Source organism: Pholis gunnellus (assembly GCF_910591455.1).
Source record: "Pholis gunnellus genome assembly, chromosome: 15".
In the NCBI taxonomy this organism is placed as follows: domain Eukaryota; kingdom Metazoa; phylum Chordata; class Actinopteri; order Perciformes; family Pholidae; genus Pholis; species Pholis gunnellus.
Genome location: NC_136542.1, coordinates 5,418,739 through 5,440,706, shown reverse-complemented (window position 1 = coordinate 5,440,706; position 21,968 = coordinate 5,418,739). Strand labels below are relative to the sequence as shown.

The 21,968-nt window shown below is 41.1% G+C and overlaps 2 protein-coding genes across 2 annotated transcripts; both read right to left on the bottom strand.

Moving 5' to 3' along the window:
* Positions 1 to 2,656: 2,656 nt before the first annotated feature.
* On the bottom strand, positions 2,657 to 12,109 carry tulp4b (TUB like protein 4b; the record flags this gene model as incomplete). The annotated part of the gene is made up of 14 exons (XM_079174837.1): positions 11,846 to 12,109; positions 10,764 to 10,892; positions 10,414 to 10,575; positions 9,994 to 10,174; positions 9,799 to 9,906; positions 9,568 to 9,722; positions 9,103 to 9,327; positions 8,723 to 8,957; positions 7,564 to 7,687; positions 7,213 to 7,357; positions 6,906 to 6,999; positions 6,676 to 6,819; positions 3,219 to 6,586; positions 2,657 to 2,773 (listed from the first exon to the last, which is right to left on the bottom strand). The coding sequence occupies exons 1-14, from the start codon at positions 12,095 to 12,097 to the stop codon at positions 2,657 to 2,659; spliced, it is 5,439 nt and encodes a 1,812-aa protein (XP_079030963.1). The 5' UTR covers positions 12,098 to 12,109.
* A 3,656-nt stretch (positions 12,110 to 15,765) lies between these two features.
* On the bottom strand, positions 15,766 to 17,571 carry myct1b (myc target 1b; the record flags this gene model as incomplete). The annotated part of the gene is given in 4 exon segments (XM_079175248.1): positions 15,766 to 16,450; positions 17,357 to 17,457; positions 17,459 to 17,496; positions 17,500 to 17,571. Coding segments are annotated over 4 exon segments (708 nt in total). The 3' UTR covers positions 15,766 to 15,953.
* Positions 17,572 to 21,968: the final 4,397 nt, after the last annotated feature.

The following is a 21,968-nucleotide window of genomic DNA, read 5'->3' as shown; positions in this document are numbered from 1 at the left end:
TTTAGTTTGTATACCATATGCGGGTTCTCAGATTAATCACTAATTAATATATATATTTAACAATTAAATCAACACAAAATAAACACTACTTTAAGGATTTACTATGTTCATTTATGGGTTTGTTTAGTTAATCGGTTGTTTGTTTTGTATGCTATACTTTTTTACATATGAAATGTATAAAAAACAAACAATGTGTAACATAACGTTATGAACATAACATCACTTAACCAAAAAAGTATAAATAATAATAAAATGGCCCTTATACTGATGGCCTTGGCGTTTTTGCCCAGAATGTAGGGACAAAGGGTTTCTATTACAATTACATCCTTTTTAAATAATAATTATCAAACGCTACAAGAGCTTTTATGTAATACCAACAACCATGACTACCACAATAGCAATAATTACAGATGTACAGTATATTTGTACATGAAAGAACTAAATATAAATATAGTATAACAAAATATATATAACAATGTATTGATATGACTAAATTAGCATTTCATTTTAACTACACAAAAGATAAATGTACTATGAATAATGTTACAATTTATCCATACAGATTCCTAAATAATAATAATACATACACGCATACATAGATAGATACATACATACACACACACACATACATATATACAACATGATAAATAATACATCTTAATAAATCTGCCACTTTCTTTGCAGAACCACAGTACTTCTATTGATTCCTTCATAACTAAAAAACAAAGGGACCGAAGGAGGAAGCCTGTGTTGTGTCACCAACTTTGCATCAGAGAGTGAAAGAGACAAACTGTAAATGACACAAAACAACTCATTTGGAACCATGTATTTTTATTACATTTTGGCCTGCCGATAGGTCCATGTAAACCTATGGTCGCATCATATTTGTTTCCTTCACAAAATAAGAGAAATAAAATTCAGGCAACCATCTATTCATTAGGCAGTATTGCTGATAACTGACACACACTGTCGCTGAAATCTCTAAAGCTGCAATAAATGAAAAGCTCTTAATGAAAACTCTCTGTAGCCTCTCTCAAAATACATTCTTCATATACTTTAAAATAACCTTCTTTTAGCAAATGACAAATGTCACAACAAACACAATATCCTTTCCACATTTGTTTCTTTATACATTAGCACCAAATCTACATGAAATCTCACTCCTACTGACAGTTAATCTTAACAACTTGTGAATAAGTTGTAATTATTACCTTTGCAAGTTAATTGTTCTCGTTCTTTTTTTCTAAGTTGAACATAAAAAAAAACTCTTGTTACCATGTTAAAGCAAAGGTGCAAAAATACTGAAATTAGCAACATATAAGCACAATTTTCTAAGCATATAATAATGTTAAGTCATTTACTAAATACACAGTGTAAGCAGCATTGTATTTTCTTTTGCAAGTACAACATCAGTTCTATGTAAGTAGCGTTATTGCACACAAGCTCTATATATCTAAAGCAGCACTGGTTTCCAACAAGGCAAACTACTGATGTAGCAGCATCATAAACACCCAATGAAAACAACACAGAGCCAACCAAGTTTGAGATTCTCGGAGAGGATCTCAGCGCTTATGCACATTTCCGTTAGTGGGGATAAAACCATTTTCTACCGTATTCCCCACTAACTTACTTTAAGCCAAATGCATTTTGACTATTTGGCACACATAAACTTACTGTAGACCATTACTCAAAAATGTAGGCGGGGGTTTTGGAAATTAAAAGGAATGTGTAAATTGACTATAAAAAATTACGTATACATTGTCAGATCATAACGGCGTCTGACTGAAAAATGTTTAACTATGTTAATTGCACTACTTCATAGAAGTATCATGAATAGAAAATATACAAACTATGATGAACTGCGGTCAACTCTTCATGTTGCAGTTACAGAATCAATATATTCTTCTATTGCATGTTCAGCAATTTGAAAATAATTTATAAAAAAAACTAAAGATTAAAAATCAAATCATTGTCTTAAACAAATGGGATTTGAATGAAGAATAAATATACAAATAAAGGTATTGAGGGAAAATTAACAATCAGTTTGATATTTATAATAAAACCGTATAATATATTTACTTAATTACTTAAAACTGACCTAAAATAGTGCACATATGGTATGGCTTGGTGAAAAATGTATTTGCAATTTTGACAGCCATTGTAACTATGAATGAAGGTATTTGCTGTGTATATTTTTTATAAACATCACAAACACAAATCAAATATTCATTAATTTGAAATACATTAAATTAGCCACAATTTTAAGATGTCTTTGGCACCACATGCGGTACTAAACCTCCACACTGCTTTTAAAATCCATTCCAACATGTACCTTACTAACCTTTTGATTATCCAGGGAAGGTTGATATTTTTTTACTTCACTATATAACATCTGAATAATAAATAAAATTAGCTTGAGTACATTCAACATATGAACTAGAAATGATGGAATAACTGGTGTAGTCTCCATCCGCACTGACCTATACTGATATCGTCTTGGACAGACTGATTGTAAATCGTCTGCATGTGCAAGATCATCTTGTAATTTAAAAAGAATCACCACAACATTGACACTTTCCCAGCTTTATCCCCACACATTGGGGTGCTCGGCCATTGTGGCTTCTTTTCAATTAGTCTACAACAACACAACACCTTTTCATTTCAGCCTTTGAGTCACGTTGGCTAAGGCAACAGCAAATGCCTGCACTGCTGAGAAAGGATACTGGAAATCCAAGACATAACCATTCCCATCAATTCGCCCAAACTGCATCACCTAAGAAAGACAGAAAACAGGAAGCATGAATTAATCAACACATCATCTATGACTGCAACTAACGATTATTGTTACTACCAATGATTTTCCTTTTTTTTCACTAAAATATTTAAAAAAAATGCAAAACACACTTTTCATTCTGAAACGTTAGTATACTTTCAAATAATAAAAAGAAAAGCTGAAACCAGATAATATAACATTTTTGATTAAAAAGTGAGTACAAGTTGCAATAGTCGCATGTTGATGTGTCCTTGAGCAAGACACTTAACCCCAAAATGGCTCTGGTAGCTGTACCTACTGTGACTGAATGTGATAGAATCTGAATTGTAAGTCGCTTTGGATTAAAGCGTCTGCTAAATGACAGTAATGTAATGTAATGTCAACAAAAACAGCAGTTCACTAATGATTTAAAATATGAATTCTTGAGCATTTCATATCTCATTACCTGTCTACCGTCCAGCTCAATTTGAAAGTTCTTTGCCGACTCCTGTGTGACTCGTCCTCCAAAATCGAGCTGGTAGACCTGGGTGGCTTCATTCCACAACGGTTGTTTATTGGCCATAACATAGACGAATCCTTGGCTTCCCAAACTACGGTCCTCTCTCTCATTTGCCTTGCGGCACTTTATCTCCTCCAGCTCACTCGCCATACGCAGGCTGCGCTTGTTCTTCCAGCTCTTCTTACTGCTCTGGTTCTGGTTCATGAGCTCATCGCCGCTGATGAACAGCTCCGGCTCACTCTCCGAGCTGTCCTGGAACTCATTCGTGGTCCTGCTCATCTTCTTGGTTTTATTGAGTTGCTCCCTCTGCCCCTTGGGCTTCTTCTTCTCTCTGCTGCCAAGCCTTGGGCTGGACATGAGAGTGTTGAAGTCAGAGAGCGCGCGTCCTTCCTTTCTAGATTTGCCCTCAGAGACGGTGGTCATGTTGGCTTCCTCAGCTCGGCTGTCCAGTCTTTTGCGGCTCTTCTTGTTGAAGCGCTCTGACTCCTGTGGCACAGGGCTGTCATTCAGAGACGATGGCTCTAGAAAGTTGTTGGCGGACTCTGCTAGATCCTCTGTGGAACTTTTGGACGGTGGTAGCTCAGTGGGTGGAGGAGGAGGGGGGAGAGGAGGGGGTGGGGGTGGACCAGAAGGAGGAGGTGGCGAGAGGATGGGCTTCTCTAGAATCTGATGAGTTTTGGTCGGGAGGGGAGGTGCTGGAGGGTCTTGCATGGGAGGCGGGCAGGGGTAAGGGTTCCAGGGGTGAAGGTTGACCGGGTGCAGCTGAAGTCCGGCACATGAGCTGGCTCCTGGATACATTGGAGGGAGAGGGCAGCAGGCCAAGTTAGCAAGACTTGGAGGATAGCCTGGTGGCAAGACCAAGTTGGGTTCCTGCTGAGAAAAAGGGACAGAGCCAACCACTTCACTTGGTGGAGGGTTCTGTAAGGTCTGAAGTGGAGGACCACCGTGACTCACACTCGGAGGAAAAGGCGCGAGAGATATCTGGTAACCGGATGGGAAAGTAAGAGTGCTCGTGGTCTGACTGGTTGGAGGTTTAGTCGTGAGGACAAACGGTAGCCGAGTCATATCCAAGTGCTGAGCCTGGCTGATGATGAGTGGAGGTGGTTTATGAGGTCCTGGTGGAGGACCTAACATTGTTTGTTCTGGAGTGAGCCAGAACTCCTCTGTGGTGGAGGTGTCCCACTGGTAAGGCGGAGGGCGTTTGACTGTCAAACTGACGTCGCCGAGAGTCAGCTGACGCACCGATTTTTCGAGATGACACTGCTGATTTAAAGTCTCATCTTCGGTAAAGGCGGAGTTGACGTACACTGTTCTGTCCCTGCTGTTATCCATAGCACTCAGCAGACTGTAAGATGACTGAGAGGCCATGGGTGAGGTGCTTTTGGAGTGCACGATAATGGTACTGTGATGTGTTCCTTTCCCTGGCGGGAAGTCCTGCCTCACCACTGTGCCGCCTGCGATGCCACTGCTTGTAGTTCCACCACCACTAACACTGACACTGGTGCTGCTGCTGTTACTGCTGCACTGTGTGCATGTGTACAACGCTGTGGGCACTCTCTGCTGGTAGGTAAGTGCTAGTGCACTGTTCATTTTAGCCTTGGTGGGAAGGGTTCTTGAGCTTTCCATCATCTGTGGCACTTTAAGTCCCACGTCCCTGCGGTCACGGCGTAGAGTGGCATGAATCAGACTGCTGTCGATTCTCTGAGGAGGAGGAAGTGTAGCAGTTGCTTGATTGGCTGGATCAGGGTAAGGAGGAGGGTCTCCACTAGGTATTGAGTATCGAGGGACGGAGAGACGACTCAATGTTGCTGAGCTGTAGGGAAGTTGAATTTTTTTATTCTCAGAGGACGTAACTTTGAGCGTGGCCGAGCCTCCGATGCCGTGGACAGCGTACGTGTTTTGGTTGCGAACGAGGCGCCTGCGTGGCCGACAAACCTCCTCCACGTTGCCGCTGCTGTCAAAGGTCGTGATCCTTTCATACCCCAGAGGTGTCGGGTACTGCAAAGTGAGAGGGTGAAGCAAAAACTCGTCCTTCTTCAGGCAAGGGTCTGGCGACAGGACACTTGGGCTGTCACAGTTTGTGACAAGAGTTTGGGGCGTAGCGACGGCTGTAACTGTCGCTGCAGACACTACGGTGCCCGGGTAAGGAGGAGGAGGATTCACCTTCCTCATCTGAATCTCCATCGATCCATCCATTTCAATGAAGGGAGGTAAAGTCCGCGGCAGACTTGGCTTAAGAGTGTGTGAGTGCTCCCCCCTGTTGAACCCAGGCTCAGTGGTTGGAGGGGGAGGCAGAAGATGAATCTGGTGTAATGAAATGGTTGGATAGCCAGACGGAGGAGGGGGCAGCGCCATCTGCATCTTCAGCTGCTGCTGCATCTGTTGGTGCTGCCTCTGCATCTGTTGATGTTGCTGTTGGATCTGCTGGTGCTGCTGTTGGAGCTGCTGCTGCTGCTGCCTCATCTCCTGGATCTGTTGACGGATCTGCTGCTGCTGCTGCTGCATCTGCTGCTGCTGCTGCTGCATCTGCTCGTGCTGCAGCTGCATCTGTTGTTGCTGCTGCTGGATTTGCTGTTGGTGATGAAGCTGTTGGTGCGTCGGATTTTGTTGGAGTTGTTGGTGCTGCTGAACCTGGTGTTGTTGATGTTGTTGCTGCTGCTGTTGGTGCAGCGTCTGCAGTTGCTGCAGCTGTTGCTGTTGCTGCTGTAGCTGTTGATGTTGCTGCTGCAGCTGTTGCTGCTGCAGCTGCTGCTGCTGTAATTGCTGCTGTTGCTGCTGTAACTGCTGCTGTTGCTGCTGTGATTGGGACTGATGATGGTGTTGCTGTTGCTGCTGCTGTTGCTGTTGATGATGATGCATTTTCTGCTGCTGCGTCTGCATCTGTTGTGACTGTTTGGTCGGCAGCTGGCGAGGCGGCTGTGAATGGGCCCGCTGCGGGTGAGGCTGCGGTGGGAGATGGTGAGGTGGAGGTGGGGGAGGAAGAGTACCAGGAAGAAGAGGACCCATCTCCAGCCCGTTGAAGATCACTTGACCGGGGTTTGAGTATCTAGTTGGCACTGGATACGGTGATGGAACTGCATCCTGCCCATGATCCGTAACAGGGACAGAAGCTGCTGCTGCTGCGGCTGCAGCTGCCGCAGTGGCTGTGGGGTTGGTCAGGACATCCAGTTGAATGTTCTGGTTGGCCAGAAGAGACTGAACCAGGCCGATACTTTGAGTTGGAGACATTGCCTGAGCCGGGCTGTGGATGGGAGCAATGGGGATGTTGACTGTACAGGGAGGATTGTCTCCTGCCACTCCAGATGGCCCCATCACTTTACAAAAACACAAAGGAGAACTGTGTCAGTGACTTTTAGCACAAAACGTTGTCATATCTTTTATTGTGCTTAATATTCGTTCACACCTGGTAAGTCATCCTCATCCTCACTGAACACATTGGGGTTGAACACAGGCAGGCTCATGAAGTCATGCGAAATCTTTCGCACTTCTGGAAGGTAGATTGTCATCTGTCTCGGTTGTAGATGAAGCAAACTTGTCTTATAGATGACTGAAACATCAAAGAAAGTCATGGTGACTGTTAAATTCATCACAATGGTCAATGTGTTTTGAATATGTGACTTTTGTGACATTTACCTGCACCAAGATTGGCGGGGAGAAAAGAAGCAAGTCCAACAATTTTGAATTTTGTCCCCCAAATGTTGGATGTGACTTGAGCAAGGTAGTTGTGCTTTGAAGCAGAAGAAATGAAAGATGGTTATTGTTCTGACAGGAGAGCTATATCGGGTAGTAAGAGCTATAAAAAGTAGCTGTTCGTTTGTTTTGATTTGATTCACCATTTCCCAGAAAGCCTTTTGTGACATCTAGATTATGAATTAATTGTGAAAAATGTGATATTACTAAAGTAGGTACCGTATCATAAGCGCATGATGCAGCTTCATACCTCTGTGATCCCATCCATAGAAAACTCTCGACGCGTCAGACTGGGAGACCGAATTGGAGGCTTCTTTGTTGGTAAACGTGGCGACCGTTGGCCTTCCTGATTGACGCGTGAAAGTTTGGGCGATTTTCTGGATTCCAAGTTCATCCTTTGAAACAAAGAGGTGCAGCTTTTAATCATCTTTTCCTTTTAAATATATTCAGTTAATGTTACAGTTGATGAAACAGACATGAACTCAACTAGCATGATGAAATAGCATGGCTAATAAAACATCTGAAAGCACTCTGTGGTTCAGGCCTGTGTAATATGTAAAAAAATAAATAATTTATGTAAAATTGACACAGATTTGGTGACCTGTTTCCTCGAGATAACTTTGGTGACTTCTTCCCGACCCACTCATCGCTCAACTCAATGTCACTGGAGTCAGAGCAGTTACAGCTGTCATTGTATGAGATCATGGGATTCACACACACCTCCTCTGGAGAAAAAAAAACAACACAAAACAGCAGAGTTGAGTTTGAACTGAGTCATACCAACATACCGACATTAAACTACCGCAGCGTAAGAATAAGAAAGTAAGTAAATATGCACTACCACAGGCTAAATGTGACCCTGGTGCAGCCAGGTCATGGTTCAGGCTATTCCTGTATCAAGCCTCAGACCATGTTACATCAAAGAGCATTCATCACCAGAGTCTGTACTTGTTCTTACTCAAGGGGAATTTGCATGAATATGCCCAGTTATGTTTAAAATAGAGCACATTTAAAGAGATGAACAAGGCTCAGATTTCACATCACTCCGCTACCATTAGGAGTGTCTCTAGTACTTTTTGCTTCATTGATCAGTATTTCAAAAGTTCATCATTCATGTCACCTCTTTAAATATTCCCAGTGCTTTCTTGCAAATAGTTTGATGAGAAGATCAATACCACTCTCATGTTGGTCCGTTAAATATAAAGCTAGCAGCTAGCCAATTAGCATAGCCTAGCATAAAGACTAATAGCAGGGGGAAACAGCTAGCCTGGCTCTGTCTTAAGTTAAATACTCTGTAAAATAAAAAATAAATTTCCAAGTTAATATCCTGTGTGCTGTCTGTAAATATGTAAAAAAACAAATACTGCCATATTAGTTACATTTAGGGGTGTTTCTCAACATTTAACAAAGCCAAGCTAGCTGTTTCCCTTAACTTCAAGTTGTAAGGTAAAGCTAAGCTAACAATCTCTGAGTGGTATCAATCTTTTCATTTAACTCTCACCAAGAAAGCATATTTCACAAAATTCTAATTTTTTCAGTTACCCAATTTACAGAAAAAATACCTTATAAAATATCTTCATTCTAGCCATGAAGACAGTTTAAGCTCTATGAACTGTTGTCTTGAGATGTACGCCTCTGAAATAATTGTGTTTATTTAGTGGTTTCTCTGGATAATCCTCAGACCTCACTGTAAACACCTTTCACTGGAACTACTGAAAAATAAATAGTCCCAAAGAAGACTCTGTAAGGTCTACGCCCACCTGCTTTGCTGTCCATTTTTGGATCCATAATGACAAACTCAGGCCGTAATTTACTGATGCGCCTTCCTTTGAGAATGGGCACCAGTCCTCCTAAATATTCTAGGTATAGAGTGTAGCAGGGTCCGCCTGCCTCAGGGCTGTCCTCTGCCCTCTTCATGGTGCAGTGGAGCCTCTCATTCCCAGCTGTGGGATAGCTGACAAAGTCACGGATGTTGTTGGGGTCAGGGATTGGGGGCTAGAACAAAGAGAGGAAAGAGCTGTAAGATTTCTGGACCCTCAAATGAAAACATGTCTCAGTCAGCAGTTTTGCATTATCAACAAGAGTTGACAAGAAGCTGTCTCTAACTGTTACGGCAATGATTAATTAGGGATTAATGCACCTTGATGGTGGGTATAAAAGCAGTGGTGACATAAGAGCAGAGCAGCGAGGGCATGTTGAGTTTCCCCACATCTTTCTCCTCTCGCAGGGCGCTGGCGATGCCTTGCTGGCATAAAAGTTGGAGGCTGGCCACCCTGTGCTCCACACGCACCACATACAGAGCCGGTCCACATGCAAGGAACAGACGAGAGTCTCTGTGACCCCAACAGATGGTGGTGATGGGTCTCTGAAAAAAGCAATTGTCACAATAAAATAATTCATAGTAATCAGTTTCATTGCATCTTTTTTATCACATCTCTCATACTGGTTCAACTTCTGACCCTCAAAATAACAATGTGTATATGCATAGTGTACATAATTATATTCAGAAACAATTCTGCACCTTACTGTAGCACTTTTTACTGTAGCAATATCTAATTGACTTGCCCAAGCATCTACTACATCCCTCCTTTTATACGGGACTAACCTGTGCCGGTGTTTCCAAAGTGTAGATGTGCTCTCCTTGGACATTATAGAACTTAACAAGGGCGTTCCTCATGATGGAGTCGACAGGAAGTCCATGTCTCTCCATGCCGGCCACAGCCAGGAGGTCTCCCTGGGAGCACCACTGGGCCTCAACATCTGAGGAGTGAGCCTTATGTGTTATTGGGGCATATGATCAACACAATTGATCGGCATGCTTGGGACATTTTTATACCTTTCAGCCCTGAGCGGATTACGGAAGGAGAGAGGTCGTCATAGTTGTTCATTAAACTGATATCTCCTGATAAGAATGTGACTGTCAACAAAGGCTTGACTCTCCGCACTTGGAAGAACAAAGAAAAGCAAGTTTATTAGACAAGGTAGCAAGCTGTCATATCAGCAGTGAGGTTTTGGGGGGATGTGTCTTTACCTAAAGGCAGAATATTGTCATCAGAGTCTGTGTCGCTCTCTGTGCTGTCCTCAACCAGGAAGTCGGGGCAGTTCCAGGACATGCTCACGATCCCGTCTGACTCGCGCAACAGAACGTGGGCGAGCATTCGCCCGTGACAGTCCATCACTATCACCTGACCATCTGCCGTACCAAACAAGACCTGAGGGGGCATTGTACATTAAACATGAATAGATGGACATGATGAAAAAGCTCTGGAGCATCAAATTCTAGGCCGCGGAGTACTGCAAAAAAAGCCCATTATATAAATTGTTTCATCTTGTATTTGAGGCATTAAAAGGAAATAATCTCACCCCACGTGTCATTTTTCTTATCAAAGATAACAGACAGATTAACTAATACCAAAAATCATTCCTACAAGTTCAACCAGGAAATGTGTACCTGTTGATCATCAGGCGTCCAGATGCCACAGCTGATTTGACTCTCCAGGTTAATCTCTGAGGACCAGTGTCTTTGTCCGCTGACCGAGCCAACTAACACAAATCCATCCCGGTACGCGATGAGGGCTTGAGTGCCATCATGTGACCAAGTGAAGTCACTCACCTGGATGGAAGAAATGTTCACCTTCAAGCTATTTGTGTATGTATAGAGGACACTGCCATCAAAATACCATGAGTGTGAGGTATTCTTTTGTGTCATCAAGTGCATTACAGTCTTATAGTATAATGTGTTTGTATACATAGCAGGAAAATACATCGTATTTGAATGTGATAGAAGAAGAAAGTGTCTACCTGGGCTCCTCTGTCGTTCACCAACTCTACAGACCATCTTCCTTCATACTGGATCCATACAAAAATACCTCCTTCCATATCACAGGTGGCCAGTTTCTGAAAGGGTTCATTCCAACGCACCAAGACAACCTGCAAGAAAAGCAAAACAGAAACACTGTTACTATTTTTTGCAAACCCAGGTGTTTTTCTGCACAGAGGAACATTTATGATTCATATAGTGTGAGCACATTGCTTTAAAAAGCTTTTTAGGCAGAATGTCATCTCAAAGTCCACTGCAGCTGGAAGGAAATTAGCTCAAGGCGTTCCTGAGATAACACGAGAATCAGACAGACGTGAGGTCACAGTGACCTTTGACCTCTTAACACCAAAATATAATCAAATCATCCTCGCATCCAAGTGGACGTGTGTGCCAAATTTGAATAAAATTCCCTCAAGGTGTTTCTGAGATATTACTTTCACGAGAATCGAATGGACGGATGGAAGCACTGAACCCTAAAACATTATGCCTCTGGCCACTGCTGTTGCCGGCGCAGAGGCGTTAAAATATGCATTTTACAAAGCATCCCAAGACATAAATTATTACATCTACATTTGCTCTGAATTTCTTTATTTTCTTTTTACATAACTTAACTTTCTCATCTGATTTATATTGCATACAACGGAACTTAAAAACCATTTTGCGATTTTTCTGCCTATATCTCTATAGATTACTACATTTTAATATTGTATGCATATTTTTAGTTTTCTTATGAAAACATGTGCTAATTAGTTATAGACTATTACATAGTTTCGATAATTTTTCTATGTACATTTAAGACTTGTAATTGTTGGCTGCATTTCCATTTTACCTCTATTTCATTTATGATTATTTATATGCAAATGTTGTGAAATATTCTAGCACTCTTTGCTGCTACAAAAATCACATTTCCCAAAGTAGATTGTTAAAGCTTTATCTCATATTGTCTTATTGTCAAAGACAGGAAACAGCTTTGTTAGAAAGTCTTTCGAAAGTATTAAAAACATAATTTGAAAGAAGAAAATTGACAGTGAAGACATTGATATTGCTAGAGTCAAGACCAGACCTCGCTGTTGTGTCCTCGCAGATTAAAGTTGATTCTCTGAGGCGTGCTTCTGTCCCTCCTGCAGTGACTCGATGTAAACGTCACCCCAACGACTCCTCTTCCGTTCCCCGTGGCGAGCCAGCCCTCCTCGTAGTACCGCCTCCGGCACACCGGCTTGTCCTTTTCACTCTTGGGGACCCTGCCTTTCCACGAGAGGCAGAGGATGTTGGAGTCGCTGCAGAGGATGGGACCATGTTCCACGGCGGCCAACATCCCTACTGAGTGACCAGGCTGGTAGGTAAAGCAGAGGAAGAGGAAATATATAACTTTTCTGACCTTATTATAAAACCAGATCAAATGCACATTATCAGTTTGTGTCGGACTAAATTTACTTAAAAACTGGCTTATGTTGAAGTTCACCGTCCCTCATCAGCCTCTCAGCTCATGCATCTGCCCAGTTCCATTCATTCCCGGCCAGATCATTAAAGTTGCCAGGTGCTTTGCACTTTTGCTTTCAAGCCACCAGTACCTGCCTGTAAACCTATACATACCCTCCCTTCAACAATAAATCCTCCTGCTTCCTAAACTGTCTGTATTTGGGTCCTTCCCATGCCAATCTCCCTCACCCTCGTGACGAGCTTGGTTGTGAGTCCTCAATGACCAACAACAAGCATGGGGAAAGCTTTGCGAGAAGAAGGACAGTAAAACAAACCATTAAACAGATGAGATTGAAAGCTAATTCTCGACCTTGGAAACAATTGGTGACAAAAATAGTCTCACTTCTTTGGACCTTCTGGCGTCTCCGTCTGCTGAGGAAGATGCGCTTAAAAGGCCTCGGCTACTAAAGGGACCTTGTGGTGAGATTATTCCTTTCATTTCTGTCTCCAACTCATGAATTAACTTTGAAATCACACTTTTTAAGTCATCATGGATGAGAAGTCCTAAATATGCTCATACAAATGGAAATTTCAACATCAGCTGGGCAAACTTTGATACAACAGAAAGGTCCAGAACAGCCACTAAAAGGACCTTGTGGTGACATTTTTTTGGTTACCAAGACAAGGGTGGATTTAACGTTAAAAGTAAGCTGCCTAAAGGGTGACAAGTTGCATCCACTAATAACATATATGTAAAAAATATCTACATACTAATGGATGTCATCTTACTAAGCTAGTTCATAGGCATCTAATGTGACAGAATCAAGGGGCTGGTGCTCTCTCTGTTTGAGATATTCCATCATTTGAGTGAACAGAGCTTGCTACAGTGAATCACTAAATGTGCCCTTATACCAGTAAAATCACCATGGCTGCTGCTCAAAGTGTTGTAGCTGTTGTTCTATTATTCACTGTGGAGCAGCTCCAGGACGTGTCCCTAGATGACGTCATCACTACAGTCTGTCTTTTGTTTGTACAGATTCCCAAACTAAAGGTATTATATAAATACCGTGTAAATTATATTTTAAAGCAGATTTTTTTTTTTTTTTTATCTAAATGCATTTTATTGCCTGTTGAAATACTGTGCTTTCTGTTCATTTAACTATTGCTAAGACTGAGTGCATTCATTTCCAACCTTGTGCCAACATAATGTCCTCAAGGATATGGTGTATATTTTGAACCGGAAAAAGCTAAATTTCCAATTAAAAGCTTTGATTATTATCTTTCTTTTTGTTTTACCTCTTCATTGAACCGACATTATGTTTACACTGAGTACAACAGCCAAATACAAGACTGAACAATTCCATCAAATACATCAAGCATGTCTTGCGCATTATGTGTTACATGGTTCACAAATATTAGTCTGACTTAAGTGGTATTTTTGGAAACTTTGGGATCACCTCTACAATTTTAAATGAAGTCCTGTACATGTGAATAATGTTTTGCTGCGCAGAAAGAGTTTATACTGACTGGCCCATTTGTAAGTAGCATAATATGTAATAATATCTTAGAAAATGGCTGAGTAACCTGTGAAAATCGTTTCTGATATGAAATAAATTCAACATACCTCATAGTTCCTGGACATGTTGAGTTAGAAATCCTCCATTGATAGTGTCCATATTTCCATTCAGATGATGCATTGAAGGGTAATGGCTGCTATGCTCCTGGTGCTTACAATAACATATATGGGGAAGTAAAATGCATCGTACATCCAGATGTTGTCCAGCTCCACTCTGATTTAAATCAAACAGCTCTGCACTTCAGAGTTTGACATGGAATGAGGCTTCTTTGATGTCAGTGGCCCACCCCGTGTCTACCTGATGTGGCTCTGAAGAGTCGTGTCATCCTGTTAAAATGAGAAGGAAAAACACGAATCAAAAACACGATTATTCAACAAACTATGACAATCTAAGAGAGTGATAGAGAGGTGGTTCTCGCTTAAAATAGCCGCGCTGTCATTCAGTGCATCAACCTTGAAATCCACAGTTTTTCTCAGTCTCTATGCAACAGCAACACTGCATTGGAGATCAGGGCACTCGCAGTCTCCATGGGTACTGAGTCTGTCCGTTTCTGCTATTTTACGTCAAACACCAGAACAGCTAGGCAAGGATGTGAACTCCTATATTATAATTTCTACATAAAAAAACAGACCATCAGCGTATTCTGCAGATACTAGGAATAAATTAGTAACATTTCAATCAAACAACGGTTTAAAAACACGTTTGCCTCTTACTTTGAAGGAATGAAGATTCCCAGCATCCAATACAAGTCGAAGTTAAAGACCCATCATCACCTCTGTAAAGGTTATCTCACTACATTACAAATCACATCAATTGCATTTCTCATTCAAAGGCGTCTTGGAGCCCATCTGACCGCATGCAGTAGTCTGAATGAGCCACTGCTGATGAGACCGATGAGCTGCTTGGGGGGGGGGGGGGGGGAATCAATACGTGCATTCATCAAAGAGGTTATGTATGGACACACATTATGCAGTTGTACGTACCGTACCTGACACCGCTGTAATAGCGTTAATCCAGAGGCAGTCGGCGCACAGTGCGGTCGTGTTGCCAGGCACTGTTCCGCTGGCGCACTTTGGGGTTGTGGCTTTAAAACGGGTTGCCATGAGGCAGTTAGCACGGAAAATAGACCCCAAACTTCAAAATCCCGTTAATACGAATTCACCAACACACACAATAAGCCTGGCAAGAATAACCGAAGGTAAGTATGTATAGTTTAACCACATTTTTTACTATATTTTGATATGGAGCCTAGTGCACACGCCATTATAATCAACACTAGATTTATTGCTGCACCTCAAAAGGGGGTTTCTTTCATAATGGCAACTTTGCTTGGCGCACCCCATCTTTGTAATGTAAGTTGTAGTGACATTCTTGTCACAAGACCTTGATGTGATGAATGTGCTTGTAGTGGACTGTCCTTCCTGCCACAATGATAAGTTGTATTAATTAATAACTGATAACTTTCCTCCATTTGCCAAGCAGCCTATGACACTATATCCACTCAATATAAATGTATAAACGGATTCTATTGTTTTATTCATGCACAAAAAGCACACGCACTGGAATCAAATCAATATTAAATCTTTATTGTGGTATTAGATAATATATAACCATCTAGCACACAGTGGTTCTGTCATCTTCATGTGATCAGATTAGAATGCCTCAGACTCTCTACATGCATGGTCGTGAGATGTTCTGCAGAAAACTACAGAATATTAGAAGCGCAATGATTAGTCGATTGATTGATTAATCATTTTAGTCTTTTTACAAGCAATCATTCGCTTGTTACATATTCTCCATTTGCTGCTTGTCTCTATTTTATATCATTGTGAATAAAAAAAAGACATTTGGAGAAGTTGCTTTGGGCTCTGGATAACTATGATGGGTATTTTCTTTTTTATTCTGAGACATTCTACAGGTAACACAACTAATTAATTAATCGAGAAACTAACAAAATTCTAAATTGTGAAAATAGTCATTAGTTGCACCCCTTATCTATATCTCAACACTGTGATGAGATTTGATAGTTGTGGCATCTTATTCAGTTAAGGACACTTATTTAGAATGAGAAGTGTTGGAAATGGTCTGATAAATAGCAAAGCACAGTCAGAAAGTCCTGTGTAATTCCAGAATATTCTCCCCTTTTCAGTTTGTCTTGTATTTATGCAGAGAGATTCAAGTGCATGTCTCTTCAAAAGCATGGATGACACTGTCATATGCAGGAGGGGGAGTCTGTGAGGGTAAGAATCCTTTAAGTCCGTTGCCGCCCAACCAGAAGGAATGTCTCTTGTTTGGTACGAGGGCTGCTGAATCCGACGAGTTTGAAGCTGCCGTGTCCTCGGGCATGATGATCAGAGTGTCCTCTGCCATCTCCAGGCCAGCCCTGCTTCTCTTCGGCACCGGGCGAAAGGTGGAGGCCTCTACGCCGGGCTTACTCCCCAGAGGGCCCACTGGCTCCAGAGAGGGCTGTCTGTAGACGCTCAGAAAAGTGCTTCTGTAAAGGCCCAGCTGGTTGCCCGTGGCTGTTTGTGAAGTGCCGGATCTCTTTTTGGAGCGCCTGGTGATCCTGGCAGTGGCCTGGCGCCGGGATGCCCAGGTCAACAGAACGTAGACCAGAGCACCGAGCAGCAGGCCCACAAGCACTGACAAGCAGAAGGCTAAAATCATATCGCCTGGAAAAGGGAGAAAACAAACAATGCAGAGTGTCAAAAAAGGGGAAATTCTGTAATAAATGTTTAGTAGAATGTGAGGCAGGATGTATCGTGTTGTTCTAAAAATGGGGAAGATTATTTCCCCAGATGGACTTTTCAGTTGCATTTCAAGAAAGAAATAGAATCTTATTAGCATTGACAAGGAGCAGATGCAGGGTACGTCTCCTATGTGCCAGATTGTTTCAGGGAATTTTGTTCTTTTTTTATTGATTTGCTATTGCTGGACACCGCTATACTGAGCAGAGTGTTATATAAAATCTTACATCATACCTGCGTGTGGGCTCACTGGTGTAGTATCATTGTGTTGAAGCACAAACTGAAATAATATCTTCACTTTTTATCATTTGATTGTCCTCACGAAAAGTTGTTCACGGCACGTTTATGCACCTTTCCACAACAAGGCAATTTGATTTGCTTTATATAAGACATAAACAGGCATTAACATAAGACATGAAAGAAAAACAAGACATACATACAGTATATAGGAATTTAAAATAATTAGCTTAAATAGAGGACAGAAAATAAGCTAAATGGAATTAAACAGAGGAAATACAGAGATAAAATGGTACGGTGCAGTTACAGTATAAAAACGGATACAAATGAAAGCCCCAAATTTAACTTAATAAAAGACAAACAAAGGCTTTCAGCTGAGAGTTTCTTTGGAAATGTGTTCCAAATGTGTGGTGCATACTAACTGTTATGTCTTTGTGTTTAGGAGATGAAACAGATTTTTATGCGAAAATATAACTTTTTGTATTGATTGAAGAACTATCATATCTTCGTTTAACAATACAACATGCTACTGTTACATAGTAGCTTTGGGAAACTACTTAGATCTTCAAAAGAAACAAACACATATACACTCACCGAGATTAAATGATTTTAGTATTTCCAAAATGGGATGTGTTTCATTATGTGCCATAATTCCACCATAAACTGTTGTTAGATTCCACACCGACTCCGAGCTAAGCTTTTTTCAAGACAAGCTTTTTGCTTCCCCCCCCCCTCTACAGTGTTTGGTGTGGCGGAAACTTTGCTGTCATGCTTCCTTCCCTTTCTGGCTTTAAAATTAGCAAGTGCATTGCTTATCTGTGTGGGACACAACACTGGGAAACTGGGTTGTTTCCTTTTGCATCACTTCCTTGGGATCAATACACTGTGTAGCCTTTGCTGTCACTTTTACAGTTCAATTCCACAAAATGCACAACTAACCTGCCATGAAACAGCTTTACAGTTAGTATTGACAGTAACTTAAGGTATTTTTTTTTAAATTGCAGGGATTTACTGTTAACACATTGGCTTTAGTGTAATGCTTTGACTATGAATGTGGTAGAGTTGATTTGATTTGAATGGTTCATCATAGGCTCTTTATGGCCTATTTCTATTTGTCTTTCTCCAATTAGGTGGATGAAATAATTCATTACATTTCAAAGATGCTATATATGAGATTGGGAGCAATTCTGTTCCCTGCCTTGTCATGTTGTGACATGTCTCGGGCAAAACGATAGGATTACCAAATCTGATTATTAGATTTCCACCATTTAATGGGACATTAACCTAATTTAGATTTTTGCAGAACAGGGATGATTTGAGTTAATTACCTCTTCTAGTAATCTTTGATTCATGTATTTACCAATTAATTTGAAAAGACTAAGATTATAAATACAACCTTACTTCTGACGTAAAATGTTTTGTGTTTCCAAGTGTCTTGACAAGGTTCTGGATAAGCTGAACCATGAGAATCAAACCATCCACTAGAGTCTGCAGACTGTCAAGCTCTCAGTCTCAATGGGGATTTCCTTCAATTGTTGCACTGTTCCCGCTTCACTTCTGTCCTCAGAGTCCTCAGTGCTGACATTCTGCAGCTCAACAGTTGATACAATATACAGGTTCAACTATTCCTTTCCAATAAATGGACACATTTTTGAAAGACAGCATTAAAGTAGGGCCTTTATTAGATATCTATAAGCACGTTTTTAGGATTTAACTTTGAACTAACTCCTCAAACAACTGTATTAAGGAAGAGGCCATAGAGAATGTTTTATGAGGGGAATTCTCTACATTCGTGTCTCAAATACGTCCAGCAGGTGGCGCTGAAGTACTTACAATGGAGATTAATTTGGGAGACTGCATCTTTGAGCACTTCACGGTCACTATAATCTGTATTATAAAGACAGGAGGTTCACCAGAAACATCATATCAAGGCTGCATTTGAGATTTGTAACTGACAATATAAGTGTGAGGTAGCAGGTTACTGTTATATCTTTATTGCAACGCACAGCGACACTTGAATAGAATGGAGCCATCGTTAGTGTTAATAGTAACACCTATACTCATGTCAAAATATCTGCTGTGAAAAACTGCTTCTCCGTCCCTCTCTCCAGCCACATTCCCACTATTCCAGACCTGCTCATGGCCAATTCCTACCTCCCCACCAAATTACCTTTGACTTTTCCACCTGGCCCAGTCATATGTCACAGCCTCTCCCTCTCGTCCTGCAATAAGCCCCAACCATCCAGTCCCAGTTCCACCTCTTAACCTGCTCCCATTTTCTAAAATAAGCCCAGTACGTACCGTTTAATTTAAGCTGATTTCTTCAATAAATCACAGAAAAATCTTCATTACTGCCAGGACTATCTGCATTTGGGTCCTTCCCCTAATGCCACACTGCCTTGCACCAGCTTTGACAAATTGAAGGATTAGTTTGAAATTAAAAAAGGAAGTCAAACTTCTTACTTTTATTTAACTTTAACCATATTCTGCACCGTGTCCTTTGGAACATTGTGTCTTTTTAAGTTAACTTAATTACACAATCTTGAGGAGAGAGCCACCAGCTGGCTAAGTAACCCCGGTCAAGTCCCTGCAGTCACTTGACAACGTCAGGTCTGGAGTGACTTGATGCTTCTGCTGCTCACACTGAATTCATGCTCTTTTCCTCAAATATGATTTATTTCATGTTGCATATAATGAATTTGTCCAGTCAGCGTTCTCTGCACCAGGTGGAGTGATCTGTTTGTATCTTCAGTATTTGCTGTACACAGAGGATCGTGGGTGATTTAGTAAAAAAAATGCAAAAAATCATTCAAAATTATGAAATCTTGAGCATAAACTCAAGACTATTTTGTTTTTTTGTGTATGTATTTCAAGACTTACTCACATGTATAACTGCAGACTTGCTGGTGTATCAGATAAACACGTGACCCTTTATTAATGACTTAATAAATTGATTGTGATCCAGATGGTCTCCCCCCCTCATCCCTTTACATAGGAGGGAACTTCCTGATTAATTCAAGAGCTAGCTGAAAAGACAAAGGTTCATGCTGCAGGAGGATTTCCCCCCAAACTACAGCATCCTGTAGTAGTTTCATTCATAACACGGACTTAGGCTAAATACTCTCAAACCTTGGGAGAGGGAGAGAGAAAGTGGGGGATACCCGGAATTCCTCTCTGTTCACCCAAAGTATGACCTCTTTTGTTCCTAAAAATTAGGAGGGCAGACGCTGGTCCACACATTTCAGACCCCTCCTCCTCCTTGAGGTCTGTGCAGTTCGCTGCCAGCAGTAGCAGCAGCGCGCCGCTCCTCCTCCTCTTCTTCTTCTTCTTGTGGTTACAAACTTCACTTCACGCCACCATGTTTCATTTTCACTGTTACTATTGGCAACAAGTCAACACACACACACACCCCCACACACACACACACGCACACACACACCTAAACACACACACACACACACACACAAACACACACACACACAGAGGCACTTCCTCTGTGAAGTTATCATGCCCGTCTGCAGCCCTGAAAGTGGTAAGATGACATGTCAAATGCAACTTTGTATTCTTAAAGTGATACATGTTTGGTTGTTGGTTGTTGTGGTCCTGCTTACTGAAACGTTAACTATTCATTTTGTAATTTTGTGACGCTTTCTACCTCGCTAGTTCTAACTAATGTATTTGTAGCTAATTTGTGGTGTTTTAGTAACTTCCTCTCCTGTTGAACTGGCGCTAATACGCCATTCAAATGCAGGTGTCCAACTCTTTCAAATTGTAATGAAGTATTAAATAACTTTATAATAATATGTGCAACAGAAGGCACACATTTGAAACGGTTGCAGGCAAACGTTTGTGCCTAGCTAGCTAACCTGGACACTTCTTTTAGCTAATTAATATTTTCTCACTGTAAGTGCTAGTGGTTTTATGAGTTGACAGTTTGCAGAGCAAGAAGAAATACAGTTTCACTCCTTATTTAAACCCATTGTTGAATATAGTTATTGTTAACTACTCACCATTTTTGCTTGTATGTATGTAATATATGGCTGTTACTTGTGTCCACTTACTTGCCTTTTAATGATATCTTTGTGGTTATGTTTGCTTATCTTTGTGTAGCTGTCTTCCTGTAAATTTCTTCTTGGCACTTCTTGAGAACTAATTACTTCCGTTTTAGTCAGATATCCAGCATTTGTCAGCATACGTGATCAGTAAAGTTGATTCTGAGTCTTACTTGTCATGTAAGCAATTCATGAATTGACTGACACTTTTATTTTTAAAGGAAAGGTGATAGTCTTAAGTAAGTCTCCTGTTCTCCAGCACATTTTTTCACAGGTGTCACAAATAACATTAACGAGGACTCTGTTTTAAGCCATGACAGACAGTGTGACTGTGAACAGTTCATTTGAATTCAGCCGTTATTGATTTTATTGATTGCACCTGTGCTTCTCGTACTGTAACATGTCAAAATGTCTTCTGTGCAAAAAGCTTCCTGAATGGCCTCATTTCTCATCGTGTATATTTCCTCCCAGGTGGCACATTAATTATTTCTTGTGCTACATTGTTTGGTGTAGAAGGGTCATTTTCTTTTATTTATACATGAGAAACTCACTAAAAAGCTAATTTCTTTCTTGCATAATAAAACATGCACAAAATGATCAACCGAGAGGTACAAACAACATCAACAGCAATGAAAACTAGCACAAAAGCTTAAAAATAATAATGAAAACATGCAGATTGTAGTAGTATTTCAATGTTTGAGGTACACTGTGAGAAACTTGTGACTTTTAAGGTACAAAGTGAACTAATAGCTGAGTTCCCTCAGGGGGGTCGTTCAATATCAACATGTACTTGTGAACAAGAAAACAAGCTAAACGGTTAAGTTGGTCTCAAAATATAAACTCTAAATTAAATATAATAATAAATCGTGAGCAATAACAGCGTCGTGAAATAGCTGCATGACAAAAGGTGTGGCCTCAATCGAAACTCTCTGAACATGCTTCTCTATTTTCAGGCAACGACTGGAAGAGGTGCTTCTATTGGACGGTGAACCTGCTGTCCCTGCATGAAACCTGAGATTCAATTGGACCTGGTCCTGCAGTGAAATTAGAAAGAGAAAGAGAGAGAGAGAGAGAGAGAGAGAGAGAAGGAGGGCGAGGGAGGGGCAGAGGGGGGATGTCCCACTCAGGACAGTTGTGAAGGATCTTGTGGCATC